Source organism: Coenobita brevimanus, chromosome 55 (assembly GCF_032717465.1).
Source record: "Coenobita brevimanus isolate Jiangsu-jjx chromosome 55, ASM3271746v2, whole genome shotgun sequence".
NCBI classification, from domain to species: domain Eukaryota; kingdom Metazoa; phylum Arthropoda; class Malacostraca; order Decapoda; family Coenobitidae; genus Coenobita; species Coenobita brevimanus.
This window is the reverse complement of record NC_137008.1, coordinates 46,900,373-46,923,340: the sequence shown is the minus strand read 5'-3', so window position 1 is coordinate 46,923,340 and position 22,968 is coordinate 46,900,373. Positions and strand designations below refer to the sequence as shown.

At 43.7% G+C, this 22,968-nt stretch overlaps 1 protein-coding gene across 1 annotated transcript in view; it reads left to right on the top strand.

Annotated features, from left to right (window-relative positions):
* LOC145401213 (zinc finger MYND domain-containing protein 11) overlaps positions 1–22,968 on the top strand; it is a 643,482-nt gene that overhangs the window by 450,406 nt on the left and 170,108 nt on the right. The window contains exon 10 of the mRNA XM_080273521.1: positions 996–1,162. Within this exon, the coding sequence (XP_080129647.1) occupies positions 996–1,162 (167 nt within the window). The remainder of the gene's footprint in view (positions 1–995; positions 1,163–22,968) is intronic.

The following is a 22,968-nucleotide window of genomic DNA, read 5'->3' as shown; positions in this document are numbered from 1 at the left end:
CACTACATAAAAAGAAGGATATAAGAAGGATTGGATGAATACAAAGAGCAGTAACAAAATGGTACCTGGCTTGAGAAAATTACCGTATGAGGAAAGACTGTTGAGACTAAGTCTCCCAACCCTAGAAAAAAGAGGAATAAGGGGAGGTCTGATTAATGTGTACAGAGTATCCAAGGGAATGGAGAAGCTTGATTGGGAGGACCTGTTTTTGTGGGGTGAAGGAGAAACAAAGGGTCACAGAAAAAAGTTGAGAAGGACCACATGCAAGAGAGACATCAAGAAATACAGCTTTCCTTGCAGAACTATTGAAGCATGGAATAACCTGGATAAAGAGGTGATAAATGCCAAGGATATTCACGATTTCAAAACCAAGCTGGATGTTAGTCTTAATGGAGATGGGACAGTATAAGCACAGCTCCTTTCCCATAAATCACGGCTAGGTCAGTACGACTAGGTAAATACACACACACACACACACACACACACACACACACACACTTTGAGTGTGTTGGTATAATTAACAGTGGCTAAAGCTAATTTGATGAAGTATGTAAGCAGATGTTCATAATGGATGAGAGAACCTAAAATATTTGAGACTTGAATGATGAATTAGTTAATGTGAATCCTTTTTGAGAAAGTATTACCACCTATGACATTTATAGTTTCCTCTTTTTTATCTCAGCAACCTCCCCACCATGTTAATTAGTGAGAATAAGGCTAGAATGATTATGTAAATGGAATTTCCTCTGAACTGGAGTCAAGAATTTTTGGATTTGCATGATAAGCACTGGTAAATGTATATATGACCTATTTTAGACACTCTTGATAGCATCTCTGCTTTCTTTCATTCTTCTCAGGTTGTTGTGGATCTTACCCACCACCACAGCAAAATTGTGAATCAGGTTAGGTTTTTGTTGAAGTTGATCATTGGCATCATATGCATTTCTTCAAGTTTAATTCCATTTCACCCATAATCTTGCTGATCAATTTTGCAGGTGAAACGAACATCAGCTTGGAACAAAGCTTGTGAAGAGTTAAAGAAACACCAAGAACTTTTGCAGTTGTCCCCCAGTGAGCCAGAGCAACGCATTCCACGGTCAGAATCAGAGTCCAGGAGCAGAGACCTTTTATCTCCAGACCAGGATTCCCGTCATTTACACAGGTGATTACACTGTCATTTTTTTTTTATTAGGGCAGACCTTCTCCTTGGGTGGAAAGAGAACTTGGAATAATTATGATGGTGATGATGATGATGATGATGATGATGGAAGGCTTGCTTGTAGTGTGGGCTTTCCAGTAACAAAATTTGATTATAATATTTAGATGCAGTTTGTTGTTAGCTTCTTATTGAAAATTCCTCTACATGAATATACTGTATGCTAATCTGTTGTACTGTAGTTCCAAATCTGTTTTCTTTTAGATGAGAGCACCCACTGTCCACTCACTTGTAATGCTTCCTCCAGGCGATTCTACATTGAGTGACAAGCACTGTGTTTCTTATAGCCTAGGAAACATTCATTATACTTGGTGGTAATCACAGAACTAAATAGATGCCTTGTAATCTAGTGGATTAAGGGGCTTCACTTGGATATGGGGAGATTGCATCCAAAAGGTAGTGGGGATTCATTACTCACATCATACTGTTCAGTGGCAGGCAGCTGGTCACTCTCGCATTAAATGTTTGGACTAAATAGTCTAGCCCTGCGTCTTGGTACATCTGGAGCTGTAAGCAGTTAGATGATAGATAGATGGATGACCATGTCTCCTGGAGCATGCTAAATTTTTCTCTCACATTCCACATTTGATGGAGGCGTTGGTTAGAAAGGAGGATATTACCATATTTCATGGCGGCTAAGACGCACCTTTTTGTCTAAAGATTGCCTTGAAATATCCCCATGTGTCCTCGAGGCAAGAGGTGATGAATTAGGTAGGGGTTAGCTTGGCTCAGTTTAGTAGAAACTCTTATACAAATGATTGTCTCACCTATTAGAAGTCACAGATAGTTTCTAGATCATAAGCAGTGTTGATTTAGTGTAAAAATAAGTACAGTAATGCATTTCAGTATATACTCAGTAGAATTTAGATATTCTCAAGATGAATACACAAAGCATTTATAGTATGTTTACAACTGGCCATGTGGTGGTTTAGCAGTTTAGCAGTGTAGCGGTTTAGGATAGCAGTTGAATGGTATAGTAGTTAAGCGTCTCGCCAATGCCCCACTAACAAGCTAACATGGTCACATGTGGAATGCCAGTTAACTTTCTAAAAGATCATCATGATTACTTTGCCAACTGTCCACTTACTAATTAGCAATGCAGTTATTTTGGAGAGATGCTGGCTAGTGAGACAAAACCGAGTCATCTTAACCTTTTGTCATTTTGTTTTGTTTTTGAAGGCTCCAACATGCTTGCATGAGTCAGCCTTGGCCACCTGATGACAAGCATTCCATGATGCTCGATTTCTGGCAGCTTCTCTATTCAGTCCCTTATCCCTGAGGTCACACTCATTGACCTTGGCCCAGGTCTTTTTTCGTCTGCCTCTCGCAACCCTACCCCTGACTTTAACATTTCTCACTTTATGATTTCCTGTAAACAAAGAAAGCATTTATAATGCTTGGTGGTAACCTTATAACCAACCAACACGTGTTCCCAAACTGACAACAAGTGGGTTGGTGGAGGGTTAATGCCCCTTCCTGGAAACAACAAACTAAAGCCTCGGACCAGGACTGACCAAAAGGTGATGACTAAGGACCGAACGGAGAACATGGTATGGATAGCTACATGGAATGTGAGGGGTACAAATGATGAGATGAAAGAAAGAGAGATTGTCCAGGTGCTTGAGGGTGTGAAAGTGGATGTATGTGCATTATCTATCTATCTATCTATTGCCAGACGCCTCAATCCCATTTGGGGTGGCCACAAACAAATCGCCTCCAAGTCGCCCTGTCCCCCGCCATTTCACTGCTCTGCTGCCAGCTCACACCCCCCTCTCTCATATACCTCTCCACCATCCCTCCATCTCATCCTTGGCCTCCCCCTCCCTCTTCCCCCCTCCACCTCACTCACATACACACTCTTCTTCAGTCGTTCACCCTCCATCCTCTCCACAAAGCCAAACCACCTCAGTGTGTTCCTCATAACGTTCCTATCACATCCACATCCACACCACAACGCTCCGTTATATCCTCATTTGTCAGCCTGTCTCTCCATGTGACTCCACAGGCTCCTCTTAAATAACTCATTTCCACTGCTCTCACTCTTGACTTGTGTCCTTCCAGCAACATCCAAGATTCACTTCCATATGTTAGAGTTGGTATCACAATACTGTCATGTAGTAACTTTTTCACTTTCATGCTCACTTCCCTGTTTCTTATCACTGCTTTCAAAGAACCAGCAACCTTTCTTCCCTGCTGTACCCTTTCAAGCACTTCACCCTCCAAACCTCCATCCTTACTCATCGCACTACCCAAGTACTTAAACGTACCCACATTTTCCAATTCCTCACCATCCAACCTCGCTGTACATTAACTGACTTCACCTCTTTCAAAGACCATCACTTTACTCTTCCCTACATTCACCTTTAGATTCCGTTTCTTACACACTCTCCCAAACTCATCCACCAAGCCTTGCAGCTCCCCTTCATCTTCACTCAACAACACAGTATCATCTGCAAACAACAGTACAGGGAGTTTCCAAACACTATCCTCTCTCACCAGGGCCACTCCAACATCCACTACCCTACCTTGTACCTCTTTTATTACCCCATCCATGTACAGATTGAACAACCATGGAGACATGACACATCCCTGTTTCAACCCAACCTTCAAAGAGAAAAATTCACTTAGTTCACCATCCACACGCACTGCAGCCTTCGCACCATTGTACATACTCTTCACAGCATTCAACAACTTCCCATCTACTCCATATATTCTTAACACTTTCCACAATCCTTGTCTATCCACCCTGTCATATGCTTTCTCCAAATCCATGAAAGCCGCATACAACTTCATTCCCTTCTCTAGAAACTTTTCCACTAAAGATGTAAGAATGAATATCTGATCTACACAACCTCTTCCCTTCCTAAAGCCTCCCTGTTCTTCTCCAACTAATTTCTCTGTTCTTCCTCTAACTCTGTCAATAAGTATCCTACCATACACTTTTCCTATTATACTAAGAAGACAAATGCCCCTATGATTACCACACACTTCTTTTTCCCCTTTTCCTTTGTACAAGGGAATAATTATACCTGATTTCCAATCATCCGGGACTCTACCTTCCTCCCAGGCCAATCTGCACATCTTCCACATCCATTCTACTACTATCTCTCCCCCATGCTTCAGCATTTCACCACACACTCCATCAATTCCTGGGGCTTTCCCCGATTTAACTTTCTTCATTGCTTCCACAACTTCTATCCTACTGATTTCTTCCTGTCTTCTCACCTCCCTCCTTCTCCCAGCCATTCCCCAGCCACTTATACTCGCATTACTTCCATCCTCTATGTTCAACAATTCCTTAAAGTGTTCTCTCCATCTGCTCACTTTTTCTCGCTTCTCCACTTGTAATCTACCATTTTTATCTTTCACTCCCCTGCTAACTTCACTTCCACCCTATCTTACTCTTTTCACCTTTTTCCAGAACATTTTCTTACAGTCCCTCCACTTTACACTCAAATTCTTTCCAAATTCCTCATCCACTCTCTTCGTACTCTCTCTTACTAATCTTTTCACCTCTCTCTTTCTTTCTACATATAACTCTCTCTTCCGCCTCTCAACTTCTTCCACGCCTCTATTTCTCATCCATTCATTGTATGCTTTCTTCTTTTGTGCCACAGCCTGTCTCACCTCTTCAGTCCACCACGCTGTTCCTTGCACCCCCCTCTGTCTTCTCTTCCTTCCACACACCACATCACATGCTGCACATATTCCTTCTGTATGTGGATTAACTGAAACTAAATGGCGAGATGAGAGTGTGAGAGAATGGGAGTATGGATGGGGTATATGTAAGGGAATAGGTGAGAATGAGAGGGCAAAAGAAGGAGTGTGCATTGTTGTGAGTAACAGATGGAAGGAGAATATAAGAGAGTATGAATCAGTTGGCCGAAAGTTTGTGTGGGTAAGATTGAAAGTTGGACAACAAATATGGGCGATTGTGTGCGTGTATGCGGCAATGCAAGATCATGCAAGCAGAGTGAGAGAGGAGTTCAGGACAAATGTGGAAGCATGCATGCAATATTTTGAAAGGAATGAGAGAGAGTTTTTGATTGGAAATATGAATGGAAAAGTAGGGAATGTGAAGGTGGATGGAGTAGTTGGTGAGTGTGGTGTTCCTGCAGAGATAGATGAAAATGGCAGTGCTTTAGTGGACATTTGTGCTGGAAGGGGGTTGGTGACAGTCAATACCCTCTTCAGGCACAAAGTGATCCATATGTATACGTGGCAAGTGATGAGAAAGGTGGGTGGTGAACTGAATGAACGGAAGGCAATGATTGATTGTGTGTGTTTGTGTGGATGAAAGGATGAGAAGGTGTGTGATGGATGCAAGAGTATATAGAGGTTGGGGAAGTGGACTTTCTCACCACCACCTGGTGGTGGTCAGAATCAAAGTTCAAATGAAATGGAGAAATAGAAGAATGGAAGGACAGGAAGAAGTAGTGCATACAAGGAGGGTGGAAAGGTTACAAGAGGATAGAAAAAAGGCAGAATATAGGAGGGAAGTGGAGGAGTGATTAGGTAAATATGGACTGGAGCAGATGGGGGATGTGGAAGTTGTGTTCAAGATATTCACAGAAGAATCTGTGCAGCATGTGATGTGGTGTGTGGGGTGAAGAGAAGATGAAATGAGGTGCAGGTAACAGCATGGTGGAATGAAGAGGTGAGAGAGGCTGTGGCACAAAGAAAGAAAGCACATAATGAGTGGATGAGAAACAGGGGCGTGGAAGAAGTTGAGAGAAGGAAGAGGAAATATGTAGAGAGGAAGAGAGAGGTGAAAAGATCAGTAAGAGAGAGTAAGAAGAGAGTGGATGAGGAATTTGGAAGGAACTTGAGTGTAAAGTGGAGGGAATGTAAGACAATGCTTTGGAATGAGGTAAGGAGAGTTAGACTGGGTGCCAAAGAAGTTAGTTGGGGAGTGAAAGATAAAAATGGTAGATTACTAGTGGAGAAGGGAGAAAAAGTGAACAGATGGGGAGAACACTTTAAGGAATTGTTGAACATAGAGAATGAATGTAATGCAAGTATAAGTAGCTGGGGAATGGCTTGGAGAAGGAAGGATGTGAGAAGAGAGGAAGAAATCAGTAGGATGGAAGTTGTGGAAGCAATGAGGAAAGTTAAAATGGGGAAAGCCCCAGGAATTGATGGAGTGTGTGGTGAAATGCAGAAACATGGGGGAGAGATAGGCTAGTAGTAGAATGAATGTGGAAGATATGCAGATTGGCCTGGGAGGAAGGTGTAGTCCTGGTGGATTGGAAGTCAGATATAATTATTCCCCTGTACAATGGAAAAGAGGAAAAAGAAGTGTGTGTGAATCACAGGGGGATTTTTCTTCTTAGTGTAATAGGAAAAGTATATTGTAGGATACTTATTGACAGAGTTAGAGCAATAAAAGAGGAATTAGCTGGAGAAGAACAGGGAGGTTTTAGGAAGGGAAGAGGTTGTGTAGATCAGATATTCTTAGATCTGTAGTGGAATAGTTTCTATAGAAGGGAAAGTACAGTAGGCTCGCACAGTGAGCAAGAGATTGGGCAGTCCACGACCTCGCGCACTGGGAATTCGCGTACTGGGAAGTCAGGAAATCCTGATGGCTAGTGAAACAGGAGCTCCAGCTCTCCCTTTCACCTACATTCCCATCCTCCTCAAAAGTACTGCCCTGATCAGCATGTGATACAGCCTAGTCCCTAATACAGTATCACCTCTTATATATGGCCCTCTAACAGCCTGAATCCTCTAACAACTGGAGTTTTACAAGAGGCCTGTTGTATACTAGAAAAAAAAGTAAAAACTGTAAAGACAACTATAATAAAAATCGCGAACTCAGATTTGGTGCACGTATATGCACGCCATCAGTTGTACCCACCAACGCCACCCACACGTTTCAGTCTTGGAGCGGGATTTGTGAACAGTGTGAGCTACTGTAAGATTCTCTTGTGTAGACAGTACACTCAGTGTTTTCCTTAATCGTGCCTAAAGTACCTGTCCAAAAGATTGGGCCTAAATGAAAACGTATAGTGTTGACTATCAGGGACAAATTAGACAATTGTAAACGGCTGGAAAGTAGTGAGAGAAGGCAAAATATCTTGGGCCAGTACAGTATTGGCACATAGCTTTGTACAGCTTCAAGTAGAATTTTGCCATGATGGACTTTGGATCTTCAGTGTAATATTTTGTGGCAATCCCATTTTTGAGGAGAGTTGATTAGGATGGAATAGGTTAGGTTTGGTTATGTTAACCCTCTCAGACACAGTCACATGCATTGCATTCCATGTGGTTTGGTAGGAAGAAGCACAGTCACGTGAATCGTGTTGGTAAGCACAAAAAAATTAGCCAAAAATTAAGTTTTCGGCTGATTTGCGTCAAATTTTGGTGTGTTTGAGCGGGCGCGTCTACCTCCCGAGGCAAGGCATTGGCAACACTGAGCCGCTTCATGGGGCCAAGCACGTAGCGATAAACCTCAGTCTCTCCCAAGAAGCCAGGTAATGCATTGGCAACACTGAGCTGCTTCATGGGGCCCAGCATGTAGTGATAAACCTCAGTCTCTCCCAGGAAGCCATACAGTAGGGTTGCGCCACATGTGCTGTCCCTTTAATTCCTACTAATTCTCCCCTTCCCACCTGAGCCGAAGCCCCCATGGACTCAGTGTGATAACACAATATTTATGAGCATATTTGTATGTGATATTGTCGATGGAACATAGATATATGTCATGAAAAGGAATTGTGCCTGTTATCATTTGTTAGGCCTATAGTCGAGACGCGTGTTCACTGTAGCAGGGTTTTGCCACTCAGCCTCCTCCAGGCCCTATGGCGTGGGTACATATATGTGTATAATAAAGCCAATGCCTAAACTGTATATTGTGTGAAAGATATTGTGTCTGGCTTGGTGAAATAATGGAACTAGTAAGTGTTACGGATGCCATAAACCATTGTGGAATGGGGGAGGTATCATGTACGCTTTATAGTCAGGAAGGGATTATTAGAGGTGTTTAGGGATGGAAGTATTGTGATTCTGATAGTGAAAATGCGTATGGCATTGTGTGAAATATACGTCAAACATGCTACGAGTGTTTGTGAAGGAGTGTGGTGTGTTTGTCAATAAAATAACGTTGCTTCGTACTCTCCTGGCAAAGGATGCTGCATCACGGTCATGTTGAACCGTAGTAAGGAAGGGAATAATTGCGGAGGTTGGGATGGAATCATTGTGGTAGTCATGTATGTGTGTATGATATAGTGTGAAGTGTACGTGAAATGTGCCACCTGTGCTCATGAAGGCATAAGTTAGGGTGTGTAGCGTAGGCTAGCGATACCTTAGCAGCAGGTGTGCTATAGACACAGGGACACCTAGATACGACGGACGTCATTGAACTGGTACTGTACCTTGGTCTGACATTTAGTGATAACTTATACTGTATGTATAATGTACGTGAACTGTGCCACGAGTGTTCATTTTGGTGTGTAGCGTAGGTTAGTGATAGCTTAGCGGCAGGTGTGCTCTTGAGATAGGGACGCCTAGGAACGACGGACGTCACTGAACAGGTACTGTACCTTGGTCTGACCTTTAGTGATAACTTATACTTTATGTACACTGTACGTGAACTGTGCCACTAGTGTTCGTTTTGGTGCGTAGTGTAGGTTAGCGATACTTTAGCGGCAGGTGTGCTGGGGAAGGTAAGGATGCCAAGGAACCAGGGACGTCAGTGAACAGGTACTATACCTTGGTCTGACATTTAGTGATAACTTATACTGTATGTATAATGTACGTGAACTGTGCCGCGAGTGTTCATTTTGGTGCATAGCGTTGGTTAGCGATACAGTACTTTAGCGGCAGGTGTGCTGAGGAAGGTAAGGACGCCAAAGAACCAGGTACGTCAGTGGACAGGTGCTGTACCTTGCAATGCCGGGTAACCACGGACGTCAGTGGACAGATACTGTACCTTGCTAAGACAGTTGTTGAAATTTATGATTTCTGTATAAAAAATGGTTGTGATATGTGCTACGAGCGTTCGAGGAAAATATTGTATCATGTGTTGGGGGAACCTTTGGGGAAGGAGGAAAAAATATGTATATATACAGTATATATATATATATATATATATATATTCTTTATCCTCCTACTTTCTTTATACTCATTTCAAAGCCAAAGGTGGCTGTTGTGTCTATATACGCAACGACTTATCTTGCTCTCGTACTCCTGAACTCGAGTCTTCTGAATCTCAACACTCTGGCTTCGGCTTTCCTGTCATTCTCTGACTAAATATATCTGTACTGTTTACTTATCTCATAATTCGACTGACTATCAAAAATTCTTTGACTATCTTACTTCTACGATGGAAAACATTCTATCCATTTCTCCTTTCTCTGAAATCTCCATTCTAGGAGATTTCAATGTTCACCACCACCTTTGGCTCTCCTCTCCTTTCACTGATCCTCCTGGTGAACAAGCCTACACCTTTTCTATCCTTAATGACCTAGAGCAGCTTGTACAGCACCCTACCGGTATCCCTGACTGCCTTGGAGAGAGCTCAACCATACCTGACCTTTTCCTTACAACTAATCCTTCTGCTTACACTGTTAATCTTTTCTCTCCGTTGGGCTCCTCCGATCACAACCTTATCACCTTAACCTGTCCTATCGCTCCGGTACAGCCTGTGGACCCTCCAAAGAAACATCGTCTGTAGCACTCTGGAGCTGCAGATTGGGAGGCCCTCAGGCAGTACTTCTTTGATTTTCACTGGAATGATTATTGCTTCCATGACTGAGAGCCATCTGAGTGTGCCTTGCACATTACAGAGGTTATTCTCTCGGGCATGGAAACATGCATTCCTTTCTCATATCCTCTGACTAATGCAAGAAAGCCTTGGTTTAATCACGCTTGTTCCAATGCTGTCCACAACAAGGAGAGGACCTATAAAAGGTACTGGAGCCAACCCATCCCAGAATCACATCTCTTATATGTTTCTGCCCGGAATCATGCTAAGTCTGTTCTTCGCTTTGCAAAAAATAATTTTATCTGTACTAAATGCTCTCAACTCTCCAACTCGAATTCTTCCCGCTCCTTCTGGCACCGTGCCAAAAACCTTTCTAACAACTTTACCTCATCATCCTTCCCTCCTCTTTTCTACTCTGATGGCTCTGTAGCTATTTCTTCTACTGATAAAGCAGATCTCTTCGCTCAGACTTTCTCCTCCAATTCCACCTTAGACGATTCCAGTGCTGTTCGTCCATCACTTCACCCCTCTGACTTCCTCATGGCTAACATTAAAATTTCATCAGCTGATGTATTTTCTGCCATCACAGGCCTCAATACTAATAAGGCATATGGGCCTGATGGAGTCCCTCCGGTTGTTCTGAAGAACTGTGCTTCTGTGCTTAAACCCTGCCTAGGCAAGCTCTTTTGCCTTTGTCTATCAACTTGTACCTTTCCTTCTTGCTGGAAGTTTGCTCTCATTCAGCCAGTCCCAAAAAAGGGTGACCATTCCCAACCCTCTAACTATCGTCCAATTGCTTTAACATCCTGTATCTCAAAAGCTTTTGAGTCAGTTCTTAATAGAAAAATTTTAAAGCATCTTTCCTATCACAACCTTCTTTCTGAGTGTCAGTATGGGTTCCGTCAGGGACGCTCCACTGGCGATCTTCTCACCTACCTTTCAGACTCCTGGTCATCCTCCTTTCGGGACTTTGGCGAAAGCTTTGCCATTGCACTTGACATCTCAAAGGCTTTCGATCGAGTCTGGCATAAATCTTTAATTTCCAGACTGCCCTCTTACGGTTTCTATCCTTCTTTCTGTGCCTTCGTCTATAGCTTCCTTTCTGTTCGTTCTATAGCCGCTGTTGTAGATGGTCATTGTTCTTCTCCTAGATCTATCAACAGTGGTGTTCCTCAGGGCTCTGTCCTATCACCAACTCTCTTCCTTTGATTCATCAATGACCTTCTAAGCTGTACATCTAACTCTATCCACTCATATGCTGATGACTCCACCTGTCACCTTTCCATTCGGATCCTGCAACGTCCATCTCAGCAGTTACTTCAGATCGAACTCTCCAAAATGGTTTGATGGCAACTGTGCCAGAGCAACAGCCCAAAAGTCATTAGCATATAACTTACTTAAAATAAAAAACATCTGAATCACTCTCCCAATTTAAAATTGCTAGAAATCATGCTAAAGCTGTATTAAATCTATCTAAATCAAACTTTCTTCAAGAGCTCACATCAAAACTACTTAACAAGCCTAATGACAATAGAATATTCTGGTCAACTCATAATTCTTTCAATAATAACTTTAACAAGTCATCTTCCATTCCCCACTAAAATCTTCAGATGGCGACATTACAAATGACCCACATGGGAAAGCAGATATCCTTGCCTGTACCTTTGCCAGAAACTCTACCATAGACTATACCAGCCAGAATGTCCCAGTACTGGAACTTGATTCTCCCGAAAATGCCCCACTTAAAATACAGACAAGATACATAAAATCCATCCTAGACAATTTACCTACCAACAAAGCTCCAGGCCCAGATGGAATTCCGCCAATTGTTTTGAAAAAGTGTTCCCCTGAACTTGCCTCTGTCCTAGCTAAATTATTCAAAATATGCATACATACTTCTTTATTCCCAAATTCATGGAAAGAAGCCAATATCCACCCAGTTCCGAAGAAAGGAAGTTCGTTTGACCCCTCTGATTACAGACCAATAGCTGTCACATCTTCTCTTGGTAAGGTATTTGAAACTTTAATTAATAAGCACATTGTTAAACATCTTGAATCCAACAGCTTAATTAGTGATAGACAATATGGTTTTTGCCACGAAAGATCCAATATTGACATACTTAATCTCAACTCATACCATTCATCAGTCAGTTGATCTTTTTGGAGAAACTTATGCAGTAGCTCTTGATATCTCTAAAGCCTTCGACAGAGTATGGCACCGTTCCTTGCTGTCCAAATTCCCCTGCCATGGACTAACGTCCTTTGTTCCTTTGATTTCTTCATATCTTAGTGACAGGAAAATAAGAGTAAAAGTAGATGATGTATATTCCAGTTTCCACTCAATTAATGCCGGCGTGCCACAGGGATCAGTTCTGGCGCCAACCCTATTCCTGGTTCATATTAATGATCTCTTATCTGTCACCCACAATCCCATTCACTCATATGCAGATGACTCAACACTACATAGTTCATTCACATTCAGACATCCATTTACAAAGTCTATCTCCACCTCTCAACTCAGTACAGCCATCTCCATAGATCAGGATCTATCTCCAATCAGTGAATGGGGACAAAACAACCTTGTCTCTTTTAATGCTAGTAAAACTAAATATATACAGTTTACTAATAGACAGATATTGCCAGATTTGTACTTTACCCTCAGTGCTACTAATATTCCCATCTCCAAAAATATTGAAATTCTTGGCGTCTCACTTAACAGTGCCCTCAGCTGGACCTCTCATGTCAGGTCACTTGCTAAAACCGCCTCAAAGAAACTTGGATTATTGTACAGAGTCTGTAACTTCTTCGCTGATGAGCAGTTAGCTATAATTTATAAGAGTCATGTGCGCTCTCAGCTTGAATATTGCTCACCCTTGTGGAATGGTTGTGGAGAGGTTGCATAAAGACAACTAGACAAAATTCAGAACAAAGCTGTTAGAATCATTGACAACCCGGCCATTACATATAAACTACCTCCCCTGCAAGTAAGAAGGAATGTTGCCTCCCTTGCATTATTTTACAGATATTTTTTTGGCAAATGCTCAGACGAAGTTGCGTCCATGGTGCCACCTCTCCATGCCTTCCCTCGTGCTACACAGGCATCTGGTAGCATTCATGACTGGAATGTCACTCAGCCATATTGCAGAACTTCTGCCTATCAGAATTCTTTCATTCCCCGAACTGCATCTCTCTGGAACTCGCTTCCCCAGAGTTGTTTCCCTTCAAATTTCAACCCACAACTGTTCAAGTCTAACTGTTACAGATATTTTATGAACAGAGGACACCAGTGAAGAGACAGAGGACACCAGTAATCTGGTGTATGGATTATTATTTTTTCACTCATTTGTTTTTCCTTCTTCCATCCTGTAAAAAAAAAAAAAAAAAAAAAATAAGGGATGAGGCTATGGCACACCTAATGTCTGACTTGGCTCGTATCTCTGACTGGGGTAAAAAATAATCTTGTTGTTTTTAATGAATCAGTTTTTACACCTATCAACCCGACAAAGTCTTCCACAGGTATACCCACTAATGTTTAATAATATTCAGCTTAATCCTGCATCATCCTTGACCATGCTTGGGGTTTCATTTACTCTGGACTTGTCTTGGAAAGATCATATTGCATCTCTTGTAAAATCTGCTTCCAAGAGATCAGGTGCGCTAAGCCGACTCCGTTCCTTCATTACCCCTGCACAACTGTTGACTCTATACAGGGGTTTTATCTGCCCCTGTGTGGAGTACAACTCTCATGTGTGGGGAGGCTTCCCACATACAGCTCTTCTTAATAGGTTGGAGTCAAAGGCTTTTCATCTCATTAACTCTCCTCCTCTTACTGACTCCCTTCAACCTCTGTCTCTTCACTGCACTGTTGCATCTTTATCTCTTTTCTATCGCAACTTCAATGGTCACTGCTCCTCTGAAATGTCTACAAGCATTTCTCCACCTCTACGACGGGTGCTTAGCACCCGTCTAGCAGCAAACTCTCATCCCTTTTCTGTCCATCTCTCTAATGCAAGAGTTAACCATTACTCCCATTCCTTCATTTATGCAACAGGTCAACTCTGAAACTGTCTCCTTCTGTCTGTATTTCCTGCTTCCTATGATCTCCAGTCTTTCAAACGCAGTGTGTCCTTGCATCTCGAAATGATCGGATCTTGAATTTGGCTCTCTTGTAATTAGTTTTTCTCTTGGAATGAACAATAATTGTGGGCTCGTGGCCTTTAGTTCCTTCTTCCTCTCATAAAAAAAAAACTCTCTCTCTCTATGTATGTGAGGGAGTATATCATGTGTGAGGGGAACCTTAGGGGAAGGAAGGCTGAAAAAATAAATAAATAAATAAATATATTATAGATAGATAGATAGATATAGATATATATATAGATATAGATAGATAGATATAGATATATATATATAGATAGATAGATAGGTATAGATATATATGGCACACACCCACAGATGCCAGTGGACAATTATGAGACCGTGGAAAGACACTGAAAAGTTATCGTTTATGTGAACTGTTCGTAAATGGTGCAGCGATTGGCCATACGGAAAGATATAACGTGACTTGTGCAGTGCTACTCTCAGTGGAAGGTGTTGCATGACAGTGAATAATATTTCTTGTTTTTTGGCTGAGAACCTAAAAAGCACATACTGGACTTTCTGTGTCAGTGCTTGCCAACATGAAGAAGAGGGGTTTGTCTTCTGACGAGTGGCAAAAGGTTCTCTTCGAGGAGGAGACCGAGAGCGAGGAGGATGAGGAGGTGAGCTATGCTTCAAGTGAGGAGGACTGGGACGATGTCCAATGCCATTCCGCTCGGGCAGCTTTGCCCCCACCTGTACCATGACGGGAGCAGACACCACCACCACTAGTGTTGGGACTATCAGCCCAGCCATCGTCTTCACTCGGATGACAGGCATTGCCTTTGCTCGGACCTCTCGCTCCAGCAGTCATTGCGGTCTCTCGACCGCAAGCCTCCAGTTCCCTCTTGGCCGAGTCCATGTTTCCGGTAGCAGGGCCTAGTTATGCGACACTGGCACCTGCACACGGTGCAGTGTCTTCTGTGCAACTGGTGCAGGAGGCGACTGTCGTCGTCCCCTGCCCGGTCGACAAAGGCGCTGTCTCCGACAGCATTCATCCCTCCCAACGTTTTCCAGCAGCAGGAGACAGTCTCGTTGTCCTCATCGTTGGAACCATCACCACCTGGACGAGGCCGGCGTGGTCCACGGCCTGGCTACGGGGGGTGGCCAAGTGGTGTCCGAAGAGGCAGAAGGGTGTCGGTAGGCCGACCCACTGCCACCACTGCAGGAGGTGTTGTCACAGAGGATCCAGGGTGGAGCAGTGGCCCTTTCACACCAGCTGATGGGCCCTTCAAAGGATCCCCAGGAGTGAGGGTGGATCTGCCAACAACTCTCCAATTCTTCTAGTTGTTTTTTACCAGGGAGTTGTTGACGTATTTCACCCGTGAGACCAACAGCTACACGTCATTCCTGGGGACTGCGTTGGACGCATGGTTCATTTGCGGTGAAGAGGAGATGGCCAAGTTCCGGGGCTCTGCTTCTTCATGGGGGTGATGAATCTGCCGACCATCAGGCATTACTGGATGAGATCCCATCTCCATAACTGTCCCCTTTTCCCGCAAGTGATGAGTGGGAGGCGTTTCAGGGCCATCCTGAAACACTTCCATGCCTTCAACTCACTTGCTATACCCCAGGACAATCACAATTGGCTCATCAGGGTTCGCACGGTGATGGAGTACCTCCTTCAACGGTTCCAGGACACCTACTTACCTGAGGAGCACCTCAGCCTGGACGAGGGCTTGCTGGCGTGGAACGGGCGCCTCAGCTTCCCCATCTACAACCCCATGAAGCCCTTGAAGTATTCCATCAAGTTTTATATCCTGGCTGAGGCTTCCTCGGGTTATATCTGGAATTTTGAGGTGTATACATGGCAGAAGAAGGCGCTGGAGACCACCGTTTGGAGCTTCGTAGAGCTGCTGAAGGATCAGGGATACAAAGTTTACATGGACAATTATTATAACTCTGTATCCCTGGGCGAAAGCCTTTTCAGTGCAGGAACCTACATGTGTGGGACCCTACTCCTGGCAAGAGGAACACCAAAGCGGCTGCAGGACATCGCCAGGACCAAGAACCTATCAGAGGGGGGCATGTCAGCGATGCACAAGGACAATGTGATGGTGTTGCTGTGGAAGGACAAGCCATCATCAACATGGTCTCCACCTTCCACAGCACAAGTACCATCCAGAAGCAGGTTCAAGGGAAGACCAGGGGTCCTGATGGGAGGACAACCTATGTCCAGAAGACCGTGGACAAGCCCGTCGTGGCGGAGGACTGCAAATGACACATGGATGGGGTGGACCACATCAACCAGATGGTCTAGTACTACCTCATCCAGCGGCGGACTGTGAAATGGACCAAGGAGATAACCTTCTATTTCATTCACATGGCCATTTTCAATGCGTTCGCCCTGTACAAGAAGTGCTCACGCGGGTCAATCAGTCTGCTGGACTTTGTGGAGGAGATAGTGGACAAGCTCTTCTACTTTGATGAAGCAGAGTGGCCCGCATCAGGGCATGTCATCCACCAGGAGTAGACTGTAGCACCAGTCAAGCAGGGCAGTACTCCTAAGGTGGATGGAAAGCTGATGACAGGGAGACCTGGAGCTCCCGTTTCATCAGCCCTCGGGACTAGGTCCCGACCATCCCCCTATGCTGAACTTTTTCAGTGTCTCAGTAACACAGAGAGTAGACCAGCATGCTCTCCAATACAAGTTTTTCCAACTATCAACACCAAACTACATGCACAGTACACACCACACTTCCTTTTCAAAATTTTCAAAATATGGCGTCGAATAACATAGCCTCGGAGTCCCCAGGGGGGGTGACCATAAATGCCCCCACCTTCAGCCCCTCTCCTGGTGACAACTCAAGGTGCCTGGAACCACTGTCTGACTCTTTTCTTCTTCATTTCTGCAACATTCGTGGCCTTTCCTCTAACTTTCGCTCTGTTGAGCACCACCTCTCCTTCTCTAAGCCTCACCTTCTTTTCCTGACTGAGACTCAGCTGTCTGAGGCAACTGACAGCAAACCCTTTTCTGTATCCTCCTACTTTCTCTATACTCATTTCAAAGCCAAAGGTGGCTATTGTGTATATATATACGCAACAAGTTATCTTGTTCTCGTGTTCCTGAACTCGATTCTTCTGAATTCTCTACACTCTGGCTTCGGCTCTCTTGTCATTCTCTGACTAACTATATCTGTGCTGTTTACTTATCTCCTAATTTGACTGACTATCAAAAATTCTTTGACTATCTTACTTCTACGATGGAACACATTCTATCCATTTCTCCTTTCTCTGAAATCTCCATTCTTGGAGATTTCAGTGTTCACCACCACCTTTGGCTCTCCTCTCCCTTCTCTGATCCACCTGGTGAACAAGCCTACACCTTTTCTATCCTTAATGACCTAGAGCAGCTTGTACAGCACCCTACTCATATCCCTGACCGCCGACCGCCTTGGAGAGAGCTCCAACATACTTGATCTCTTCCTTACAACTAATCCTTCTGCTTACACTGTTAATCTTTTCTCTCCGTTGGGCTCCCTCGATCATAACCTTATCACCTTAACCTGTCCTATCGCTCTGGTACGGCCTGCGGACCCTCCAAAAAAACGTCGTCTCTGGCACTTTGGAGCTGCGGATTGGGAGGCCCTCAGGCAGTACTTCTTTGATTTTCCCTGGAATGATTATTGCTTTCACGGCCGGGAGCCATCTGGGTGTGCCTTGCGCATTACAGAGATTATTCTCTCAGGCATGGAAGCATACATTCCTTTCTCATATCCTTTGACTAAGGCAAGAAAGCCTTGGTTTAATCACGCTTGTTCTAATGCTGTCCGCAACAAGGAGAGGGCCTATAAAAGGTACTGGAGCCAACCCACCCCTAATCATATCTTTTATACATTTCTGCCCGGGATCGTGCTAAGTCTGTTCTTCGCTCTGCTAAAAATAATTTCATCTGTACAATATGCTCTCAACTCTCCAACTCGAACTCTTCCTGCTCCTTCTGGCACCTTGCCAAAAACCTTTCTAACAACTTTACCTCATCATCCTTCCCTCCTCTTTTCTACTCTGATGGCTCTGTAGCTATTTCTTCTACTGATGAAGCAGATCTCTTTGCTCAGACTTTCTCCTCCAATTCCACCTTAGACGATTCCAGTGCTGTTCGTCCATCACTTCACCCCTCTGACTTCCTCATGGCAAACATTAAAATTTCTTCAGCTGATGTATTTTCTGCCATTGCTGGCCTCAGTACTAATAAGGCATATGGGCCTGATGGAGTTCCTCCTGTTGTTCTCAAGAAATGTGCTTCTGTGCATACACCCTACCTAGGCAAACTCTTTCGCCTTTGTCTGTCAACTTGTACCTTTCCTTCTTGCTGGAAGTTTGCTCTCATTCAGCCAGTCCCAAAGAAGGATGACCATTCCCAACCCTCTAACTATTGTCCAATTGCTTTAACATCCTGTATCTCAAAAGTTTTTTAGTCAATTCTTAATAGAAAAATTTTAAAGCATCTTTCCTATCACAACCTTCTTTCTGATCGTCTGTATGGGTTCCGTCAGGGACGCTCCACAGGCGATCTTCTCACCTACCTTTCAGACTCCTGGTCATCCTCCTTTCGGGACTTTGGCGAAAGCTTTGCCATTGCACTTGACATCTCAAAGGCTTTCGATCGAGTCTGGCATAAATCTTTAATTTCCAAACTGCCCTCTTACGGTTTCAATCCTTCTTGCTGTACCTTCATCTCTAGCTTCCTTTCTGGTCGTTCTATAGCCGCTGTTGTAGACGGCTATCATTCTTCTCGTAGATCTGTTAACAGTGGTGTTCCTCAGGGCTCCGTCCTATTACCAACTCTCTTCCTTTTATTCATCAATGACCTTCTAAGCTGTATATCTAACCCTATCCACTCATACGCTGATGACTCCACCCTTCACCTTTCCATTCAATTCCCACAACGTCCATCTCAGCAGTTACTTCAACAGGCAAGGGATGAGGCTATGGCACACCTAATGTCTGACTTGGCTTGTATCTCTGACTGGGGTAAAAATAATCTGGTTGTTTTTAATGCATCAAAGACTCAGTTTTTGCACCTATCAACCTGACAAAATCTTCCACAGGTATACCCACTTATGTTTAATAATATTCAACTTAATCCTGCATTATCCTTGAACATGCCTGGAGTTTCATTTGCTCGGGACTTGTCTTGGAAAGATCATATTACATCTCTTGTAAAATCTGCTTCCAAGCGATTGGGTGTGCTAAGCCGACTCCGTTCCTTCATTGCCCCTGCACAATTGTTGACTCTATACAAGGGCTTTATCCGCCCCTGTGTCGAGTACAACTCTCATGTGTGGGGAGGCTCCCCACATACAGCCCTTCTCAATAGGGTGGAGTCAAAGGCTTTTCGTCTCATTAACTCTCCCCCTCTTACTGACTCCCTTCAACCTCTGTCTCTTCACCGCAGTGTTGCATCTTTATCTCTTTTCTATCGCTACTTCAATGGTCACTGTTCCTCTGAACTGTCTGCATGCATTCCTCCACTTCTACGACGGGCGCGTATCACCCGTCTAGCAACAAACTCTCACCCCCTTTCTGTCCAACTCTCTAATGCAAGAGTTAACCGTTACTCCCAGTCCTTCATGTATGCAACAGGTCAACTCTGGAACTGTCTGCCTCTGTCTGTATTTCCTGCTTCCTATGATCTCCAGTCTTTCAAACGCAGTGTGTCCAGGCATCTCGAAATGAATGGATCTTGAATTTGGCTCTCTCTTGTATTTTGTTTTTCTCTAGGAAGGAACAGTTTTGCAGGCTCATGGCCTTTGGTTCCTTCTTCCTCACACACACACACACACACCTAAAGAAGTATTTCTTAGAAGTTGATTGGGAAAATGAGCTTAGAGGACAAGATTTAAATGCTTTATATAAAAATTTTTGTGAATTTTATGAAATAGGAGTCCAGAAGTACATCCCACAGCACAAAGAAGCAGATAAGAAAATACAGAAATGGTTCAATACAGAATGTAAAAAATCTAAAGAAAGAAGAGATTTGTTGTGGAATGGATACAGAAGACACAATAGTGAAAGGGCATATAATAATTACAAACAGGCAAGAAACGACTATACAAGAATAAGGAGGGAAGCCCAAAAACAGTTTGAGGAGGATATAATAAATAAAAGTAGTGATCAACCAAAGCTGTTTTACAGCTATATCAGAAGCAAAACCAAAGTAAAAGATATAATACAATCCATTACGGACGAGGGAATCACTTATACACAAGAGAAAGATATTTGTGAAGCACTAAATAAGAATTTCCAATTAGTTTTTACAGAAGAAAAAAATTTTGAGAGGGACTATGTGGAACATGCATGTCCACACATACTACCAGATGTACAAATAGCAGAAAAAGTAATACTGGAGGAGTTAAGTAGATTAGACAGAGGAAAAGCAAGTGGTCCTGATGAAATTTCATGTTGGGTATTACGAGAATGTGCAAAGGAGTTAAGTAAACCATTATTTTTAATTTTCAAGAAATCCTTGAGTCAAGGTAAACTAACTGATATTTGGAAAAAAGCAAATATTGTCCCCTTATTCAAGAAAGGAAATAGACAAAATCCACTCAACTACCGACGAGTATCACTGACCAGTGTTGTAAGCAAGGTATTAGAAAAACTTATAAGAAAAGCTTGGGTAAATCATCTAGAAGAACACAGTATGATAGCAGAAAGACAGTTTGGTTTCAGAAAAGGAAAATCATGTGTTACTAATCTGTTGAGCTACTATGACAGAGTAGCAAACACAATACACGAAAGGGAAGGATGGGTGGACAGTATCTATTTAGATTTCAAGAAAGCTTTTGACACAGTACCACACCAAAGACTTTTATGGAAACTGTACCATCAAGGAGGAATTCGAGGCAAACTGTTTTGTTGGATGCAAGACTATCTCATAAAAAGAGAAATGAGGACAGTACTAAGAGGAAACTACTCATGATGGAAAGAAGTGACTAGTGGAGTACCACAGGGTTCAGTGCTGGCACCAATCATGTTTTTAGTGTATATAAATGATATAAACAGTAACACTGGAAATGAGAGCTATCTGAATATGTTTGCAGATGATGCAAAAATACAAAGGAGAATTACTAACACAGACTCTTGTAAAGAGCTACAAGAAGAATTAAGTAAACCTCATGAATGGAGTAGTACATGACAAATGGAATTCAATGTGGACAAGTGTCATGTAATCAAGTTTGGTAAAAGTGGAAAAAGACCTGATTGGGATTATAAGTTAGGAAATAAAACCCTATACACATCAGAAAGAGAGAAAGACCTAGGTGTGATTATCAATAACAGACTATCTCCGGCTGACCACATCAGCGAGAAGGTACGAACATGTATACACTGCTTGCAAATATGAGAATAGCATTCACATACATAAATGAAGACATGCTAAGAAGGATAATAACATCATTCATTAGACCAACCCTGGAATATGCATCAGTAGTCTGGAGTCCTCATCTCAAAGAGCATGTAGACAAGATTGAAAAAGTTCAAAGGGCCGCTACAAGATGGATACCAAGCTTAAGGGACCTAAGCTATGAAGAAAGACTAAATAAACTGAATCTACCAACACTACAGGAGAGAAGGAAAAGAGGTGACATGATAATGCTATATAAGTGCATATCAGGAAAGGAGAAAATAGACATAACTGATTACTTAACATATGGAGAAGCATCAGCAAGAGGACACTGCAAAAAACTGCATAAGAAGAGAGGTGATAAAGACGTAAGGAAATTCAGTTTCTGAAACAGAGCAATTGATCAATGGAATGCACTACCGAATGAAATAGTGTGTGCCAAAACAATTCACAAATTTAAGGATATGTACGATAAATATGGTTTAAGACACTGGACAGTACGAGCTTGACTCATTCCTGTAAAGATACAATTAGGTAAGAACAATTAGGTAAGGTAAGAATACACACACACACACACACACACACACACACACACACACACACACACACACACACAAAATGCCCCTGACCTTCCAACCTGACGGCCAGCAGGACCTCCAGCACCTGTGGCACCTGCTGCAGCACCAGCACAGGTGCCAAGACCACTGGCCTCTGCACCAGCACCAGCACAGGTGCCAAGACCACTGGCTTCTGCACCAGCACCAGCACAGGTGCCAAGACCACTGGCCTCTGCACCAGCACCAGCACAGGTGCCAAGACCACTGGCTTCTGCACCAGCACCAGCACAGGTGCCAAGACCACCGGTTCCTGCACCAGCACCAGCACAGGTGCCAAGACCACCGGCTTCTGCACCAGCACCAGCACAGGTGCCAAGACCACCGGCTCCTGCACCAGCACCAGCACAGGTGCCAAGACCACCGGCTCCTGCACCAACACCACCATCTCCAGGAGGAGGGCCAGCACAAGAATCAGCACCACCATCACCTGCAGGACCAGCACAGGTGCTGAGAGAACCATCACCAGTTCCTGGTCCGTCGGGAGAACCTGCTGCCACTGCCATGCCTGGGCCTGCAGCTGCACCTCCAGGACAACAGGACCGGGGAACACCAGGAGGACATCCAACCAAGCGTCGTTGATTCATCAGCGACAGAGTGCGGTTGGATAACACAGTGGGCCATCAACGGGAGAGGATCCCCAACCAGAGGAGGCTGCGGTGCACCCTGTGTTCCCTGGCGAAGATGAGGAGGGACACAAGTCACATGTGTCCTGTATGTGATGTGGGACTTTGCGTGGGCGATTGCTTTGAACGGTTCCATACCGAGTGAAGTATTCCCTAGTGGAGCATACAAACACACACACACACACACACACACACACACACACACACACACACACACACACACACACACACGGATCGCCGACAGAGACAGACCTCTTCCAGGATCGTGGGGAAATAATCGCTGAATCACCGACGAAAGGAAGCTGAGCCTAATTGTGACTGTGTCA